Raw genomic sequence first — 17869 nt, 5'->3', positions numbered from 1 at the left:
TATTTGAATCAAATAAATTCTAGAAAATTATAAAAATCCTAAACATTAAAAAGGAACTGAAAAAGTTAGGAAAAGTAATCCTTCAGCCCTAAAAAAACCTTTATTTATAAATAGTTCGATATCTCTTAAAGGTTATATTTGAATATTTAAAATTTATTCACCGAATAATAATAATAATTTGAAAATTTGTAAAATATTTACAGAAGCAAGAGGACCCACGTGAGCACGCACCCAGAAGGCCATACCCATTTGCACAGAGATAAATGAATCCAAAAACACTTCCATAAGATATTTTTTATTTTCTCTCCTCAATTATTATTTACAGACTTTTTTTTCTCTCTAGTGTTCTCACAAAATCCTCCATTGTTTTGTTTCCGTTAAAAGCAAAGAGATGAATGTTCTTCATCACATCTCACTCTCGGCCATTGTCTTCCTTCTTCCACTACTGCTCCAGCAAGAGCCATCTTCTTCCGCCATTATACTGAGCTTAAAGAAACGCCATGGGAGCAGCGGCAGCAGCAGCAGTGGCAACCAATACAGCTCAAGCAGACCGTCTTCTTTCCAAGGGAACAGAAGCACGTGCTCTCTCTTCATGGGCACGTGGGTCCATGACGACTCGTATCCTCTCTACAAACCGGCGGATTGTCCCGCCGTCGTGGAGGGTGAGTTCGATTGTCTGATGTACGGACGTCCTGACTCTAACTACCTCAAGTATCGATGGCAACCCCAGAATTGCAACTTGCCCACGTATGTTTACTCCTTCTTGGGTTTCTGTAAAGTTTGCTCCTTTGAGTTCGATTTCATCTGGAATCTGAGCTTTTGGCAAACCCATTTGGTAAAGTTCGTATCTTCAAGATTTTCTGATGGTTGTACAAATGGGATTTAGGTTCAATGGTGCTGAGTTTCTGTTGAGGATGAAGGGGAAGAACATAATGTTTGCTGGTGATTCGTTGGGGAAGAATCAATGGGAGTCGTTGATCTGTCTCATTATGTCATCTGCACCGTCCACTCGTACTCAGATGACCAGAGGCCTCCCTCTCTCCACCTTCAGATTCTTGGTACATACTTGTTTTTCTTTCTCTTTGTATTTTCTTGTATGAAGAAATCAAGTTCTGTAAGAAGCTGTGTCTTTTGGATGTAGGATTATGGGATAACGATGTCGTTTTACAAAGCTCCGTTCTTGGTGGACATAGACGCTGTTCAAGGCAAGCGAGTGTTGAAGCTTGAGGAGATCTCTGGCAATGCTAACGCTTGGCATGACGCTGATCTTCTCATCTTCAACACTGGTCACTGGTGGAGCCACACCGGGTCTCAGCAAGGGTTAGTTTATCATTTCCAGTTATTTTGATTGTTTTTGGAAATGCGAAAATATTGTCTTGATTCACCTCTCTCATTCTGGAAACACACAGATGGGACTTGATTCAATCAGGCAATTCTTATTACCAAGACATGGACCGCTTCGTTGCAATGGAGAAAGCTCTTCGTACTTGGGCTTATTGGGTCGAAACACATGTGGATAGATCCAGAACTCAAGTCTTCTTCCTCTCCATTTCTCCAACGCATGACAAGTAACACTCTCCCCCCTCTCTCTCTCTCTTAACTCAAAAGTTGTCGAAGAGAATGTCCTAAAATCACTTGTGTGTATATGTTTTTTGTTTGATCAGCCCGAGTGACTGGGCAGCATCATCGTCTTCGGGATCCAAGAACTGCTACGGAGAGACAGATCCGATCACAGGATCTGCTTATCCAGTGAGCCCCTACACAGATCAGCTAAGATCAGTGATTGTTGAAGTGCTTCACGGGATGCACAATCCGGCATTACTTCTTGACATCACGCTCCTCTCTTCCCTCAGGAAAGACGGACACCCTTCTGTCTACAGCGGTCTTGTTAGCGGTTCACAGCTGGCCAAGCCAGGCCAGTCAGATTGTAGCCATTGGTGCTTGCCTGGTCTCCCTGATACATGGAATCAGTTGTTGTATACCATTCTCTTCTACTAGCGTTTTACTTTTACTATTATCTTCTTCTATCAATTTATTCGAGTAGGAATATTTCTAACGCATTCGAGGAAAATCCCAAGTTTACGGATGCATTCAATTGTAGAAACTTTGAGGCAAAATTTTCATTCTAATGATTTATAATTTTTATCACATGCAACAAATGTAGAGTTCTTGTCTGTTTAGTTAGCCGGAACGACAGTTTATCATTTTGTTTTTGTTGGCTGTTTGATTAGCCATAAAGAAAATGTTGTACTACCAAATTAATAAACAGAAATAAATGGCACAAAGATTTAATGTAGTTATCAACTTGGTTACATTCACCGGCAAGAATTCATTCTCCCTCCGTTCCTGAAAAAAGGCTGTTTTAGAATTTTCACACTTTTTTGCTGTTCCAAAAAAAAAAAAAGAATTTTCACACATTTTAACAAAACATATTAAAACTTAGCTATAAATGCATAGTTTTTTATAATTTTATATTTTCTATATTTTTAAACCAATAAGATTTAAGAAATGCAATTAATGTTTTTGAACTTCACAATTTTTCATTATTAGTTGATAAAAATTACATTGGAAATATAAAATATGTATCTTTTTGAAACAAAAGTTTTCTTTAGAATGTGGATCTTTCGAGAACGGATGGAGTATTAAATAACAATTGAAAGTATATATTCGGACATTAAAAGAGTACAAATATATAGAAAAAATCATAAAGCTAACGGATTTGCAAGTTAAGTCCAATCTATCTATACTATTATTTAGAAATAAATTTTCGCATTCGAAATATCGTTAAAATAGATATTACTCTTAATAAATAATTAAAAAACTAATATAATATATTCAAAAAGATAAACTCAATAAACAATAATCAAGATAATTATCTAGAAAATATTATGTATTATTTTATTATCCAAAAATATTTTATTATAGAATTTAATTTTATTTAAACAATATAAATCAATCCATATTTGTAGTGTATATATAAAATGATTATGTCTGTACATTCGGGCAAACTATTTAGTAAATATAATTTTTTTTTGTCATCTACCTATTTATCTATACCAAATTCTCGTCAAACGAGCTGATTCTCCAAAGACTATCTCCGTCTGTCCATATATGATCTATAAAAGAGAAAATAAATCATATGATTCTTGCCTCTTTCGATAGTGAGTTTGTCTAGTCGTTTATACTCTTAGGAATGTGAATCAGGCTCATGTCTTCAAAAACTTCTTATAGTCTCTCGAACATATAATTCTCCTACGTGAATGTTGGCTAATCCATCGGATTCACAGTCATGTCAGGTCTGAGCTGTCCGTTTCTAACCGGATTGAGGTTATCTTTATGTTTCTCATGCATAAAGTTGTCCAAAGTAAATTTTCTATCTCAGTATTCAAGGTTGAGAAGCTTTTGTCACATACAAATAATTCAAAAAATCCAGTACCTATTTGATCTTTAAGACTCCATCCTAAGCCACTGACACTGTCAATATCGATCCAAGAAGCATCGATTTGACATATAAAGATTCGAGGTATCTAAGCGAATATTGTATCAACCTTTGTAATATCTAAGCGAATATTGTATCAACCTTTGTAATAAGACTATACGAGGTTACTCATGATCCTATATCGCTTCTTTTTTTGGTTGGCTTTTCTCCAGCATTCTGGCTCTATAGAGGTAAAAGTGTCATTTAAAGAAATAAATTTCCCACTAGTTGATAATCCGCGCTCATGCACGAAGTGAATTTTAGTTACTAACGATCGCTGCATGTTAACTTTGTTCTTTCTAAAACAATTACATCGTGTCATAAGTCCAAAAAGTATTACATGTTGTGGACATATACTATAATGATGATGCGTATCAGGCCAAGGTGTTGATAAACTAGTTTCATAAAATCTCAATTAATTTAAACGTTGGGACTGAAACAATACATAAGAAAAATTCATCTATGATCCACTCTTTGACCAGATATATAAAGAACAAACATTGAAAGTGCTTATTTGCAATGGAAAAGGGAATTGGGGTTTTGGTTGATCTCAGACTTCTTTGACTCTCCAGTCTTCACGGGTGATTTCTTGTTTAAATCTACAATATTTGTGCTTACGATAGTGTTTCTGTTAACTCACATATGTTTTGTTTGTGTTTTAATTTCACGCAAGCTTTCTCGGAAAATATGAAATTCGATCGATTGAGAGAAAATTCCAATTGTAATACATCAACAGAGATATGTGCATTGCGCGAAATGAACATTATGTATACAAATTATTTTTACATATTTTTACATATTTTGTGTTCCTTTATCGTATTATTAAGAAATATATATATTGAATAATTAAAAAGCGAATAAAAATTATGTATATAATTAAACTGGAATTAGCACATAAATTAAATTAAATAAATCAAAGCATTCATTTTATTTATTTTATATGGTATATAATTAAATTTAAATGATATTGACAAAGACGTATATCATATTTTAATATGAATATTTAATTGAAATTGATTTTATTAACATTTTTCTATTTTCTTTAACAAAAAAAATCATTAATCACAAAATTTTCAATGTGAGATTTTTTTTATTGTTTTAGTAACTTATAATCGTTTTAAAAATTCAATGCAGATTTAAAAAAATTAAAATATTCAGGTCGCAATACCTATTCAGTGAAATTTCGAAATTAGCATATATGTATTTTTATATGATATATAGTTTAATTTAAGTGATATTAAGGTATATAAATATATATTTAATCTGAATATCTTTTGAATGATACTTCATATTCATATGATTTTAGATCATTTGTATCTTTTTATAACAAAAAAATAAAATCATTGTTCACAAATTTTTTATTGTAAGAATTTTAATGATTTTAGTAATTTATAGTCGTTTTAAAAAATTTAAAATATACCATATAAGAAAAAATCTAGATTTTTTTATGGTTAATGTGATTGTTTAATTTTTTAATAATATAAATTAAAACAAATGATTTATCATATATTTATTATTCAAAATCATTAATTGTCATATATATGTTAATCATATTTGAGATAATTTCGTTACTTTTATTTAAGGAAAGAAAAGATAATATCTTTTTATTCACTAATAATCAAAATGATAGTTAATTTAATAAAAAAAATATAATATATATTTAAATGGACCAACACATTTTTCTAAAGATTTTGAAAATCATCGGCTACACTTAATAGTTGTAATGTTCCATGATTAATACATAAGGGAATAAAAATTTTGTCATTTTTTTTTATTTTTCAGATATATCAATGGCTCCGTGAAAATATATCTAATCGTGGTTTCAGTAAAATTATCTTCTTCTTTTTTTCAAAACAGAAAATTCACGTTTTTTTGATGTATATGATATTCTAGTAAATATAGTTACGCTTAGAGTTATAGCTCTATATGTATATAGGAACCAATAGTCGAAATTTTTTGACGAGTCGTAATAGATTCAAAACATATAAATAAACCAATAGTAGTTGGGCTTGAAATAATTAATTTATAGGGATTGTTAGTAACACACTTAAATGGGCCTACGGAGAAGCCTTTTAGGGTTTTGCAGATACTTATCCTCAGCCGTTCATCAACTTTCCCAAGACACGCATCTCCACCGTCGATCCCGCCAAAACCCCTCTTTATAGATGGAATCGATTCAGACTCTCTTTGTATCAGTAGTCGATATTTCCTAGGGTTTTAGCAGCGGCAGTCGAAACCTAATGAAATATTCTTTGTTGTCATGTTCTGGGCTTTCTCTTTGTTAGAAGATGTGAAACTCGTTTTTGTTTTTCTAGATTTGGCTTCATCAGATAGTCTATGCGGATTTTTCCGTTCCCATACGATTCGTTCCCTTGAAGCAATACCAATCGTGTTGCCTTTTGTCTTTTATACATTCTCCCTAAGCACCAATACTGTTAATTCAAGTTTGATGCTACTGATTAGTGAGAATAACTTGAGCAACTACATGTCTTTGATTTTTACATCTGTTTGTTTTTATAGATGTATGTTTGTGTTGGGAAGAACAGTGATGAGTCAATTTACAGACCTGTAATGACAGCGGTAATGATCGCACTTCATTATGAACATCTAAGGGACTGAGTTGTTCCCTTTTCCTCAATTTTTGATTTTTGATTTTTTTTTATGTTTTGGATTGTGCTTCATCAGATAGTCGATGTGGATTTGCCCGTTCCCATCTGATTCGTTCCCTTGAAGCAATATCAATCGTGCTGCTCTCGTTATTCTAATATCCTCCTTAATCAATTAAAAGCATCAATACTGTTAATTCTAGTTTTGATGCCGATTTGGGAGCATAACTTGAGTGACTACATATCTCGTCTGTGTGTTTGTCTGTTTTTGTATTTCGGGAGAACAGTGATGAGTCAATTTACAGACCTGTAATGATTGCGGTAATGATCGCATTTCATTATGAACATCTAAGGGACTGAGTTCTTATTACCTAGAATCCAATTAAAAAAAAAAATCATGCTGTATGATTTGTTTATTGAGATATTAAGAAGGATTTCAATTATAATTTGGTTGTGGATGATGAGTACAAATATCAAAAAACAGTTATCCCTGTCTGAGGATTTATTCCTTTTGATGATTGATTTGTAATCTGACACTTAGAACACATCTATGTCAGTATTATAGTGATGTTGAAATTCTTTTAATACGAAGTGTAAAATTTGTTAATTTTAGTTTGTTATTGTTGGATTGGCTGTTGATACGCAACCTCTCATCCTTAGCAATTTTTGGTTTTGACGTGCGTTTGGAAAACTTCCACCTCTTTATGTTAGTACTTTTAAATTGGAAGCTGAAATAAACTGATAACCTTTTTATAAAATATATATGGAATATACGATAAACCTCAACTATTGACTTGCGTTGTCAATTTGTTATTCGATTCAAGTAACCTGCTATTTGCACACATCTCTATCCATTATAAATTTATTTTAGTTTATTTTGCAACAATCAATAGTTTATCTACCCAAAACAGAATGGACTTCTAAAGACTGAGTTGTTATCCGGCGTTGAGTGAGCAAGCGTGTTGTGTGCACTAGTCGTTTAAACGATGTTCTATTCATTATCAGGGACGACCTCAAAGATTTCAGTTCATACACCTTTCTTTTTTCTCTATCAGGGTATGTCTATTTTGGGGATATCTCATAACCCAAAAAGGGTATTTACTGGTATGAAATTTGTAGTTGTTGGGTGAACCAGTCGGTGAAACATTGTCATATCCTTATCACATTTCAGTGATTTCAATTCATTCGAACATGAGTCTTTAAAACGTTGTCGACAGGTAACACGTGTCTTTGTAAGCACCATATGTGACGATCATACCGACGGTCCTTTGCCAAGAATGGAACAAGTGGATATATCAATTCAGTTTGAAAAAATATTCAACTCCTTACATTATTGCATTCTGGAATTTATATTCGAATGTGTAACGCGTTTCCGAATCCTATATTTACCGATGGTACCTTCTTAAATAAATGAGTAACAACTTGTATACTTTCAAACACAAGGTACAGTGCTTATCTATATACTGATGCTTTAATGTCAATGTAGAAAGATGTCAGCGTGACGTCAAAAAAAAAAAAAAGAAAGAAAGATGTCAGCGTAATTTCAAAGTAGTGTATATCCATTTGTAAATAGTCCAAGTCAGACTCAAATTCCTCGATGCACATATATACGCACACACTCACTTTCGCTGATTGATTTGTAATCTGACACTTAAAATGTCAGTTTGATCTATTACTTCTTGACGATTCCTTTGGCTCTAGTCAAGTCGAAATGATTTCAATACGAAGTGTAGAATTTGTTAATTTGAATTTATTATTGTTGGATCAATTGTTGACAGGCAGCCTCTCATCTTGAGCAATCTTTGTCGTTGACGTCTATCTATTGGATAACCCCCACCTCTTTGTGTCAACTTTTAAATTGGAAGCTGAAATAAACTGATAACCTTTTGATAAAATATACAAAAAGGTAAAACAAACAAGATGGAATATAAGATAAAACTCGACTATAGACTTGCGTTGTCATTTGATTCAAGTAACCTGCTATTTGCACACATCTTATAAATTATTTTTGTTTATTTTGCAACTATTAGTAGTTTCTCTACCACAAAGCAGAATGGACTTATAAAGGCTGAGTTGTTGGATATGTGTCCGCCATGGTTGAGCGACCAAGCGTGTTATTTGCACTAGTCGTTGAAACGATGTTCTTGTCATTATCACATCTCGAAGATTTCAGTTCACCAGTGCATTTTTTGTCGGACGAGTTTTCTCGATTACAAGATCGAGTTCTCAAAAATAAATAAATGCTTACAGATATAGATAAAGTTTGTATCAGCGTATGTCTATTTTAAGAATATCTTATAACCCAAAAAGAGTATTCATTCACTGGTATCCAAGTTTTAGTTGTTGGGTGCACCGTGCACCGTGCACCGTGCACGAGTCGTTGAAACAATGTCACATCGCTACCACACTTCAAATGGTTCCATTTCATTCAAACGTGCCTTTTCTTTCAGTGTCTGCCAAAAATATAACTTGGCTGATATCAAAATATAGTTTATACTTTATATCTTTTGAACGTTATCGACATTACTACGTGTCTTTGTAAGTACCATATGTGAAGATCATAGCAACGGTCCTTTAACGAGAAGGTAACAAGTGGATACATTATTGCATTCTGGAATTTATATTTGAATGTGGAACACGTTTCCAAATCCTATTACCGATGGTACCGTCTTAAATAATATGTTCTGTACTTTCAAACACAAGGTACAATGCTTGTGTATAAACCGACACTTTAATGTCAATGTAGGAAGACGTCAGCGTAATTTCAAAGCAGTGTATATCCATTTGTAAATAATCCAAGTCAGACTCAAAGTCCTTCCTCCATGCATATATAAAAACACACTTACAGTTTTTGTCATACTACCAAAGATACCACAAATAAATAAACAACACAACACTCATGGTGATCGACTTTAGCACTTCAAAAATCTCTACTTCTTCTACTTCCTCTTGGTGGCTTAGAGGCAAGGTCATAGGCAGAGGCTGCTTCGGCACCGTTAACGTCGCCGTCAACAAATCTAAGGGAGATCATATCTTCGCCGTCAAATCTGTTGATCGTGCCACTTGTATCCCTCCTCAGCTCGACTCGTTGGAAAACGAAATTCGTATCCTCCGCTCTGTTTCGTCACCACACATCGTGAAGTTCCTTGGCGATGACGTGACCCGAGAAGGAACCGGGTTGTTCCGTAACCTTCATCTTGAGTACATGCCACGTGGAACTCTCGCTGATGCTGCCGGTCAAGATCTTGAAGAACATATTATCCGACGGTTCACGTGGTGCTTGGTCTCTGCGTTGAAGGACGTCCACACGTGCGGCTTCGTTCACTGCGATGTGAAGGCGAGAAACGTTCTACTTGGAGAAGAACCGGGTTCTGCTAAGCTCTCCGATTTCGGTTCCGGTTTAGAAATTCGAACCGGAAATCGAACCCGGTGCGAATCTCATATGCAGCCACGTGGTAGTCCTCTGTGGATGGCGCCGGAGGTAATTCGCGGCGAATGTCAAGGCCCTGAGAGCGACGTGTGGTCTCTTGGCTGTACGATCATCGAGATGGCCACCGGAAAACCGCCGTGGATTGACGACGGCGCTGAAACGCTGAGAACGATCGGATCCTCCGACGAGTTACCGAAATTTCCGGCGAGGTTATCGGAAACCGGCCGGGACTTTCTGGAAAAATGTTTGAGGAGAGATGCGAGTGAGCGATGGAGCTGCGACCAGCTGTTGCAACATCCTTTCCTCTCGTATTCCGATTGGTCGGAATCTCCGCGGCATGTATTCGACTGGGTCGACTCGGTGTTCGAGGAAGAAGCAGCGGTGAGTGAGCCAGTGTCCGAGTCGAGTTCAAGTTTCGCCAGGGAGAGGATCGTTACTTTGGCGACGAGCAGAGGGGTAATCTGGGAATCTGATGGTTGGTTGGTGGTTAGAGGCTTGGAGACACGTCAGCTTGTTCCTGATTCTTCATGTACGGAACTCGTAACGGTGAGGAATCAGACAAGTTCATCGTATGGTTATCAGCCAACGTGGCAAATAGTTAAAGTGAAGATGATACTTTGCCCAAACAAAATTAGATATCTGTGGTGGCAGTGTTGTAAATACGTGAAAGCCAAACGTACGGACGTGAATGCACCGCCGCAATGGTGCGGTTGTGGTGTGCCTCAAAACATGGCCGACCTGGCGATAATAGTCGTATGTAGCACATTGTTGTACATGTATTGTGCCCAAATGTTCATAAATAAAATCTTCTATGTTGGCAATTTTTGTTCTCTATAACCTACGCTCAGTGGCCAGAGCTAGAAAATTTTGTTAGGAGGGTCAATTTATAATCCAACATATATTATAGGGGTCAATTAACTAAATCTACACTATTTTCTCGGTTTTTTTCAAAGAAATAAACATGTAAATTATGTCTATTAAAAAATTCACAAGGATCAACTGACGCACGTGACAACATACTGTCTCCGCTAGGCCTGGGCATTTCGGGTATCGGTTCGGTTCGGTTCGGGTATTTCGGGTTTCGGGTAGTTCGGATAGTAGCTAGAAGATCCATTTAGTACTTGACCTATTTTCGGTTCGGTTCGGTTTGGATAGTTTCGGGTTCGGTTCGGTTCGGATAGTAAATGTAGGAACCGGAAAATATCCGGAAAAAGTTCGGTTCTCATTTGGATCCGGTTCGGGTTCGGATAGTTCGGGTACTTCGGATAATTTGGACAAAATATTGGTTATTTAAGGTAAAATATCAAATAATTAGGATGATTTAGATAAAAAAAATTGGATATTTCGGATTACTTTGGATATTTCGGATAAAACTATCCGGATAGTTTCGGATACTTTCGGGTAGTTTAGATAATTTATAATAATTTAGTTATCCTCAACTATTTTCAAATACTTTTAATAGAATTTTAAATTAAAAATATATATTTAGTGATGTTATATGTATATATAATTAATATTTTTATATATTCGGGTACCCGTTCGGTTCTCGGTTCGGTTCCGGTTCGGTTCGGTTTAATTCGGATATAAAAATATAGGAACCGTTCGGGTATTTGAGGGTATTGGTCCGGTTCCGGTTTCGGGTATTTCGGTTCGGTTCCGGTTCGGTTCTTCGGTTCCGGTTATTTTGCCCAGGCCTAGTCTCCGCCACTGCCTACACTGCCACACGAAAAGAGTTCTGATCCAAGCTATGATATAGTACCAACATTAATATACATAAAACATTATGCCTATATATATGGTTATTAGAAAGAAGCAAAAATCTTAAAGTTATAGTAAAAAAAAAAAAAAAAAAAGTCTCATGACTTGGTACATAGATAGAATGAGTGCTGGTTTCAGTGAGAAATGACTCTCTCAGACACAACTCCCCATGCATAGTTGACATGAGTTTACCCAGCGGTTCCCTACCAAGTAACATCACATCATCTTACCCCTTCTGGCTACTACTACACACTGGTTTCTTTATTACTCCTTAGTGAAAACCCTAGTTCTATACCTAAACAAGTTTCCTCCAAACAGAAAAATTTCAAATCTTCAAAATCTCCACACTTCAATCGACTTTAAATCTGAAGAACCTCCCCCATAGCTTGATTCCTTACCATCCATGCACCAAAGATCTGCTCAGACAACACCACAGCCCCTCTACTACATTCTCGTAACCACATCCACAAACCTGCTACTTCTCGGAGTCGACGGCTCACTCCTCCAGAAGCTACTTTCTACAACTGAAACTACATCTTAAGCACCTCGCACACCATTCCCCCGGCGGTGTTGACTAGCGAGCCTTGTTCCCAACAAGGCAGTGATGGCACGCCGTTTCTCTGAAGCAGAAAAAGGAAAAGACATTATGGAGCCGCTAGACCCATCAATCAAAAGAATCAAAGCCCCCAGCCTGGACACCTTGGCTTTAATCAAAGAAAACACCCTTACTTTAATAGGGAGACTAACAAACCCACAAGAACACAGAGGATGTAGGCGCTGCTCCCTTCCCTTCCTCGAAAGTGGAACCTGCAAGGTAGACCTTTTGTCTCAGATCTAGGAAATAATTGTTTCTAGTACAAATTTGAGAGAGAAGATGATCTACAGAAAGTGCTCGACAACAGGCCTTACCACTTCGCTTATTGGATGGTGATTATCCAAAAATGGGAGCCAGTTATCTCGTCGTCCTTTCCGTCTCAGATCCCGTTCTCCGTATTAAAGGACTCCCACTCCACTACTGGCATGAGGACATGATATGCAACATATGGATGAATTGGGATCTCGGGAAAACCATGAACTTACAAAGACGACTGCAAGAGTAAGAGTCCTAATCGATGGGCTCAAACCATTGGTGAAAACTTCTATTATTGAGTATGAATCATGGGAGGAAAGTATTATTACCTTGGATTATGAGAGGTTAGAGCTAACTTCTCCACTGTCCCAAGTGCTTCTCACTTTGCCACTCAAGCAACAACTGCCCACTAAAGACGGGGCCAGTGGAACTACAAGACCATCTCAACTCCAACCAAAAACAGACAAATCTTCCCCTCAACAGGTCAGTTACTGAGGCAAGACCGAGAATTGCTAAGGAACCTGGAGTCCAGATTGAAACAACACAAGGACTAGCAAACCTTCCCAAACACAAAAACGACCAATCAGCCAACTCCAACTGCTGGAGAGATAATGGGAAAGGAAAGAGCCTGGATATTACCTCTCAGCACTATCAAAACAGAGTTGACAAACATGGAAACAGCTTTGGAGATAGAGTAAGCACTAGGCAGACAAGAAATCTTCCCCCACTGGATACAAAGTCCCAGTACCAAAATTTGTCTGTCAACTCCTGGAGACCGAGGAACTACCGTGATGAGGCTTCAAAGTACGCATCCCCTCCCTTTAAAACAAACAGAGGCACACAAGCACGATCGACTGGAAGCTTCTACAGACGACCCCTCTTCCCCCAAGAGGATAACACTCACTGAAGAGTGAAAGCTGCAAACACCTCACAAAGAGAAGCACCAGAATCCTCGAGACTGGTTGAAGATACCCCTGCACCAATGAACACAGAGAATCAACCCAACCATACTCTAGTAAGAACAATCCCTACAAGGGATGAGGTGATGGAAGAACTCAACCAAGTCACGCTTCAATACCTCAGTTCCTCAGACCCCACTGAAGCAACATCAAGGAGACAGAGAGTTCTCATGGGAGATGCTCAGGGACATATGGAATAAGCTGCATACCGCATTATTGCAGCTGCAACGGCGGGAACTGTACAATTAGTGACCTTGAACCCCACCCTTGCAGAACCCTCAAGCCCACCTCCAAATACCTTTGACCACATCTCTCAACCTGAAGCATCAATCCAAGATCAGTTACAGAGTAATACGGTAACTACAGAGAAAAACAGCAATGCAGGGGCTAGGCGACGACAGTACTCACCTTTCTCATGATCCCCCGTAGACTGTCCTCCTCCTACCTCCTCAGACATTGATGGAGAGCCAGCTAGGTCACCACACTCCGGGCACACTCCACAGGGAACAAATGCTAAATCCTCTGAGACCCCGGGAGATGTACCAACTCACACGTTAAGTCTATCACAACAGACCAAACGGAGACGTGCTAGAACCACCCCTGCAAAATCCAAGGCAACATCTATAAGCCCACAACCTCTCAGAGGAACAAACTCTAGAAAAAGAATCTTCTCCATGATTCAACACTCACCGAGACAACCCCACCAGAGGAGAATCCAGAGCCAAATCCATATCCCTGGGCCAAGATCAAATGACGCTGCGGGACCCTCAGAAGCCTCAAGCCAGCCCACCGTCCAAATAATTCCACCGATGGTCAAGAAGAGGAAGGATTTTCACAATCCTCCACCCCCGGCTCCTTAGTCATTGCTAGCTAGAACTGTAATGGTCTGGGGAATCCCATTACAGTCCAGCGACTAAAGGAGATCCACATGATAAACTCTCCTGATATCTTCTTCCTAATGGAAACAAAAAACCCCGACTCAGTAGTTAGAGAAGATCTAAAATGGATGCTTATGGAAAATGACTACTTAGTCTCACCTCACAGCCCTGGAGGGGGAGGCCTCTATCTGGCCTGGAAAAAGGAAGTGGAGATCTCTATAAAATCTTCCACTAACAACTTCATTGATACTGCCATCACCTACAAAGGAACCTCCTTCCATGCAACTTTCGTCTATGGGGAACCTGATCATACGAAAAGACAAGCAGTATGGTCTGAGATATCAACATTACAGACATAATCAGGTGAGGCCTGGTTCCTCACTGGTGACTTCAATGAGATAATAGAGAATAGTGAAAAACAAGGAGGACCTGCGAGGGCTGAAGGGACGTTATGTGACTTTCGATCCTTCCTCTCACAAAACGACTTGTTTGACCTGAAACATTCAGGCAACTTCCTTTCATGGAGAGGCAGAAGAGGCTCTCATCTTGTTCACTGCCGTCTAGATCGAGCAATCAGTAATACAGACTTGACGGAGCTATACCCCTCCTGTCGAAGCCAATATCTCCACTATGAAGGGTCGGATCACCGCCCACTCATCTCCTTTTTGGACCCTACAAGAAAGAAAGGCAACCACATCTTTAGATATGATAGACGTCTTAAAGGGAATGATGAAGTTAAAAAGATTATCTCTGACATCTGGTCTACATTCTCACACTTAAATGTTGAAGATCGGTTAGTCCTCTGTAGAAGAGCAATCTCAAGATGGAGCAGAGAGACTCAGATGAACAGCTAGAAGGAGATTTCTTCTCTTAAGCTACAGCTAGAGAATGCAATGTCAGATTCAAACCAAGATCAAGATGAAAGGAAAATTCAGGAGATCAATGCTAACCTCTTGAAGGCCTATAAGTCTGAAGAAGACTTCTGGAAACAAAGAAGCAGACAGCTCTGGCTATCCTTGGGAGACTCCAACACTGAGTATTTTCACGCTGTTACTAAAGTAAGAAGAGCCAAAAATAAGCTAACCTTCATTGAAGATGAAGCAGGTGTACCGTGGCACGAAGAAGAGCAAATTGCTAAAGTAATCTCGCAGTATTATGAGAACCTCTTCACAGCTTGTCCTTTCGACAGCAGCCCAACGGTATCAAAGGCCCTTAAACCGTGCGTCTCACAGCAGATGAATGACAACCTCACTAGAGACCCTTCTCCCACTGGGATTAAGGCTGCCCTCTTTGCAATTCATGCAGACAAGGCTCTTGGCCCTGACGGTTTCTCGGCCAGCTTCTTCCAATCCAACTGGGACATAGTAGGACCAGCTATAGTCGGGGAAATACAAAGCTTCTTCTCTTCTGGCACTCTCCCTGCATCTATGAATGTAACTCATGTGAGACTTATTCCTAAGACTAATGGAGCAAAGAGAGTTGCAGATTACCGACCCATAACGTTGTGTAACGTCTTCTATAAGATAATTTCAAAACTCTTATCCTTGCGCTTGAAACCGGTACTCAGCTCTATCATCTCAGAGAACCTGTCTGCCTTTATTCCAGGTAGAGCAATCACTGACAACGTCCTCATTACCCACGAAGTCTTGCACTACCTGAAAACATCAGCAACAGAAAAGAAATGCCCAATGGCGGTTAAAACCGATATGAGTAAAGCTTACGATCGTGTTGAATGGGAGTTTATTCAGCAGGTGCTACACAGATTGGGTTTTCAAGAGAAACTAGTATAGCTAATCATGCAATGCATCACTACAGTGTAATTTTCTTTCCTAATAAATGAAGCAGTCTATGGCTCTGTTACCCCACGTAGAGGAATCAGACAAGGAGATCCAATTTCTCCATACATCTTTATACTATGTGGAGAGGTACTTACCGGTTTATGCAAGGAGGCAGAAAGAAATGGACTGCTTCCTGGCGTCAGAGTAGCAAGAGACGCCCCCAGGATAAATTATCTGCTATTTGCAGATGACACGATGTTTTTCTGCTACTCTACACCAATCTCCTGCCAAGCCCTAAAAGATATACTCCTGGAATATGAAAACGCTTCATGTCAGAAGATAAATAATGCCAAATCATCAGTAACCTTCTCTTCAAAAACCCCTCCCCAAATGAAAGTCTCCACAAAGTCAATCCTTGCAATATCTAAAGAGGGGGGGGGGGGGGAGGGGAGATGGGAAGTATTTAGGTTTACCTGAACACTTTGGTAGGAGGAAAAAGGATCTCTTCACCTCTACGGTAGATCGAATCCGACAGAGAGCACAGAGCTGGTCGACGCACCACCTGTCCAAAGCTGGCAAAATGACAATGATAAAATTAGTCCTTACAGCTATACTCTCCTACTCTATGTCTTGTTTCCTATTGCCAAGCAGTCTCTGTAAGAGAATTCAATCAGAGCTAACGAGATTCTAGTGGGATGGAATTGATAAGAAAAGGAAACTTTGTTGGGTCTTATGGACTAACCTTTCAAAACCGAAGGCAGAAGGAGGCTTAGGCTTCAGAGATATAGAAAATTTCAATCTGGCTCTCCTAGCCAATATCGCATGGCACCTGCTAACTCCTCCCTCCTGTCTCCTGGCCAGAACTCTCACAGGAAAGTACTGCCATAACTCAGCCTTCCTTCAAGTCGAGCTCCCTGCTTCCTGCTCCCACGGCTGGAGTGGCATCATCCATGGAAGAAATCTCCTAAAACAACACCCGGGAAAAGCCATTGGAAACGGATTAACAACAAGAATCTGGTAGGACTCTTGGATTTCACTCACATCAGACATAAAACCCTTTGGACCTACTACAGAAGACGCTAGAGACCTCAGGGTATCAGACATGCTTACAACTGATCTCAAATGGAATGTCAAGCGAATTGAGGAACTTATACCTGAACTGGCAACTACAATTCGGTGCTTGCAACCTAGTCAAACGGGAGTGGAGGACGCCTTCATCTGGCAACCATTAACATCCGGTATTTATACATCTAAATCTGGATATCACTCAACCATGACTTCAAGCTATCACCATTCAACCAACGCCCCCATCGACTGGTATAAGGACATTTGGAGAGTAAAATGTTCCCCAAAACTTCAGGTCTTCCTCTGGTCAATAGTCCAAAAAGCTGTGCCACTAGGAGCAAATCTCCAACGACGAGGTATTACTGCTGCTGTAAACTGCCCAAGGTGCAGAGATCAAGAAACGACTACACACATCTTCTTCTCTTGCCCCTTTGCACAAGAAATCTGGAGCTTACTGCCACTTACAAACGTAGCTCACCTAGCTACAGCTCCAAGCTTTAAGACTGTAATGCTTGAGTTCCGGAGTAAACCATGTCTGCCTCCATCAGGAATCACAACAAACATACTCCCCTGGGGTTGTTGGCAGATTTGGATCTCACGAAACCAACTCATCTTCGAAGGAAGAAGCTCCACAGCCGAAGAAGTAGCTACTCGAACAGTTACAGCCGCTCGGGAGTGGATCGCTGCACAAGAAACAACAGACCTGCCTAAATTAGCCATCTCATCCTCAACTGACCTTATCTCTATGGAATCAAACTCACAACACCTTACCTCCTGGTACATAGATGCTTCTTGGATGAAGGAATCTTTACAGGCAGGATTAGGCTGGATTTTCTTCAGACATAAGATCGCGATATGCCGGGGATCAGAGGTACAAGGTCCTATTGGCTCCCCCCTAATGGCAGAGGCCCTGGCTTGCAGATAATGCCTCCGACACACACTCTCTCTCTCTTTGGTAGGACGAAAAAGGATCTCTTCACCTCTACTGTAGATCGAATCCGACGGAGAGCACAGAGCCGGTCGACGCGCCACCTGTCCAAAGCTGGCAAAATGACAATGATAAAATC

At 39.1% G+C, this 17869-nt stretch overlaps 2 protein-coding genes, 1 long non-coding RNA gene and 3 other non-coding genes across 6 annotated transcripts; all 6 read left to right on the top strand.

Moving 5' to 3' along the window:
* The first annotated feature begins 295 nt into the window (after positions 1–295).
* LOC106430879 (protein PMR5-like) lies at positions 296–2148 on the top strand. The gene is made up of 5 exons (XM_013871675.3): positions 296–747; positions 887–1058; positions 1142–1320; positions 1410–1568; positions 1665–2148. Exons 1-5 carry the CDS (start codon positions 392–394, stop codon positions 1996–1998), a joined length of 1200 nt encoding a protein of 399 aa, XP_013727129.2. The 5' UTR covers positions 296–391; the 3' UTR covers positions 1999–2148.
* A 3273-nt stretch (positions 2149–5421) lies between these two features.
* LOC106374551 lies at positions 5422–7408 on the top strand. Its single transcript, XR_001274989.3, has 2 exons — positions 5422–6058; positions 6164–7408. It is a non-coding gene; the product is annotated as an uncharacterized LOC106374551 (long non-coding RNA).
* On the top strand, positions 6017–6103 carry LOC125593793. Its single transcript, XR_007329684.1, has one exon. It is a non-coding gene; the product is annotated as a small nucleolar RNA SNORD25 (small nucleolar RNA).
* Positions 6364–6450, top strand: LOC125593792. Its single transcript, XR_007329683.1, has one exon. It is a non-coding gene; the product is annotated as a small nucleolar RNA SNORD25 (small nucleolar RNA).
* LOC125593731 lies at positions 6534–6625 on the top strand. The gene has a single exon (XR_007329626.1). It is a non-coding gene; the product is annotated as a small nucleolar RNA R38 (small nucleolar RNA).
* Positions 7409–8652: 1244 nt separating the features above from the next.
* Positions 8653–10436, top strand: LOC106373306 (mitogen-activated protein kinase kinase kinase 17). Its single transcript, XM_013813498.3, has one exon. It carries the CDS (start codon positions 8984–8986, stop codon positions 10349–10351), a length of 1368 nt encoding a protein of 455 aa, XP_013668952.2. The 5' UTR covers positions 8653–8983; the 3' UTR covers positions 10352–10436.
* The last annotated feature ends 7433 nt before the right edge of the window (positions 10437–17869 follow it).

This window comes from Brassica napus, chromosome C9, assembly GCF_020379485.1.
Source record: "Brassica napus cultivar Da-Ae chromosome C9, Da-Ae, whole genome shotgun sequence".
Lineage (NCBI taxonomy): Eukaryota > Viridiplantae > Streptophyta > Magnoliopsida > Brassicales > Brassicaceae > Brassica > Brassica napus.
Note: the sequence above shows the minus strand (reverse complement) of the source record. Positions and strands in the feature narration are given on the sequence as shown.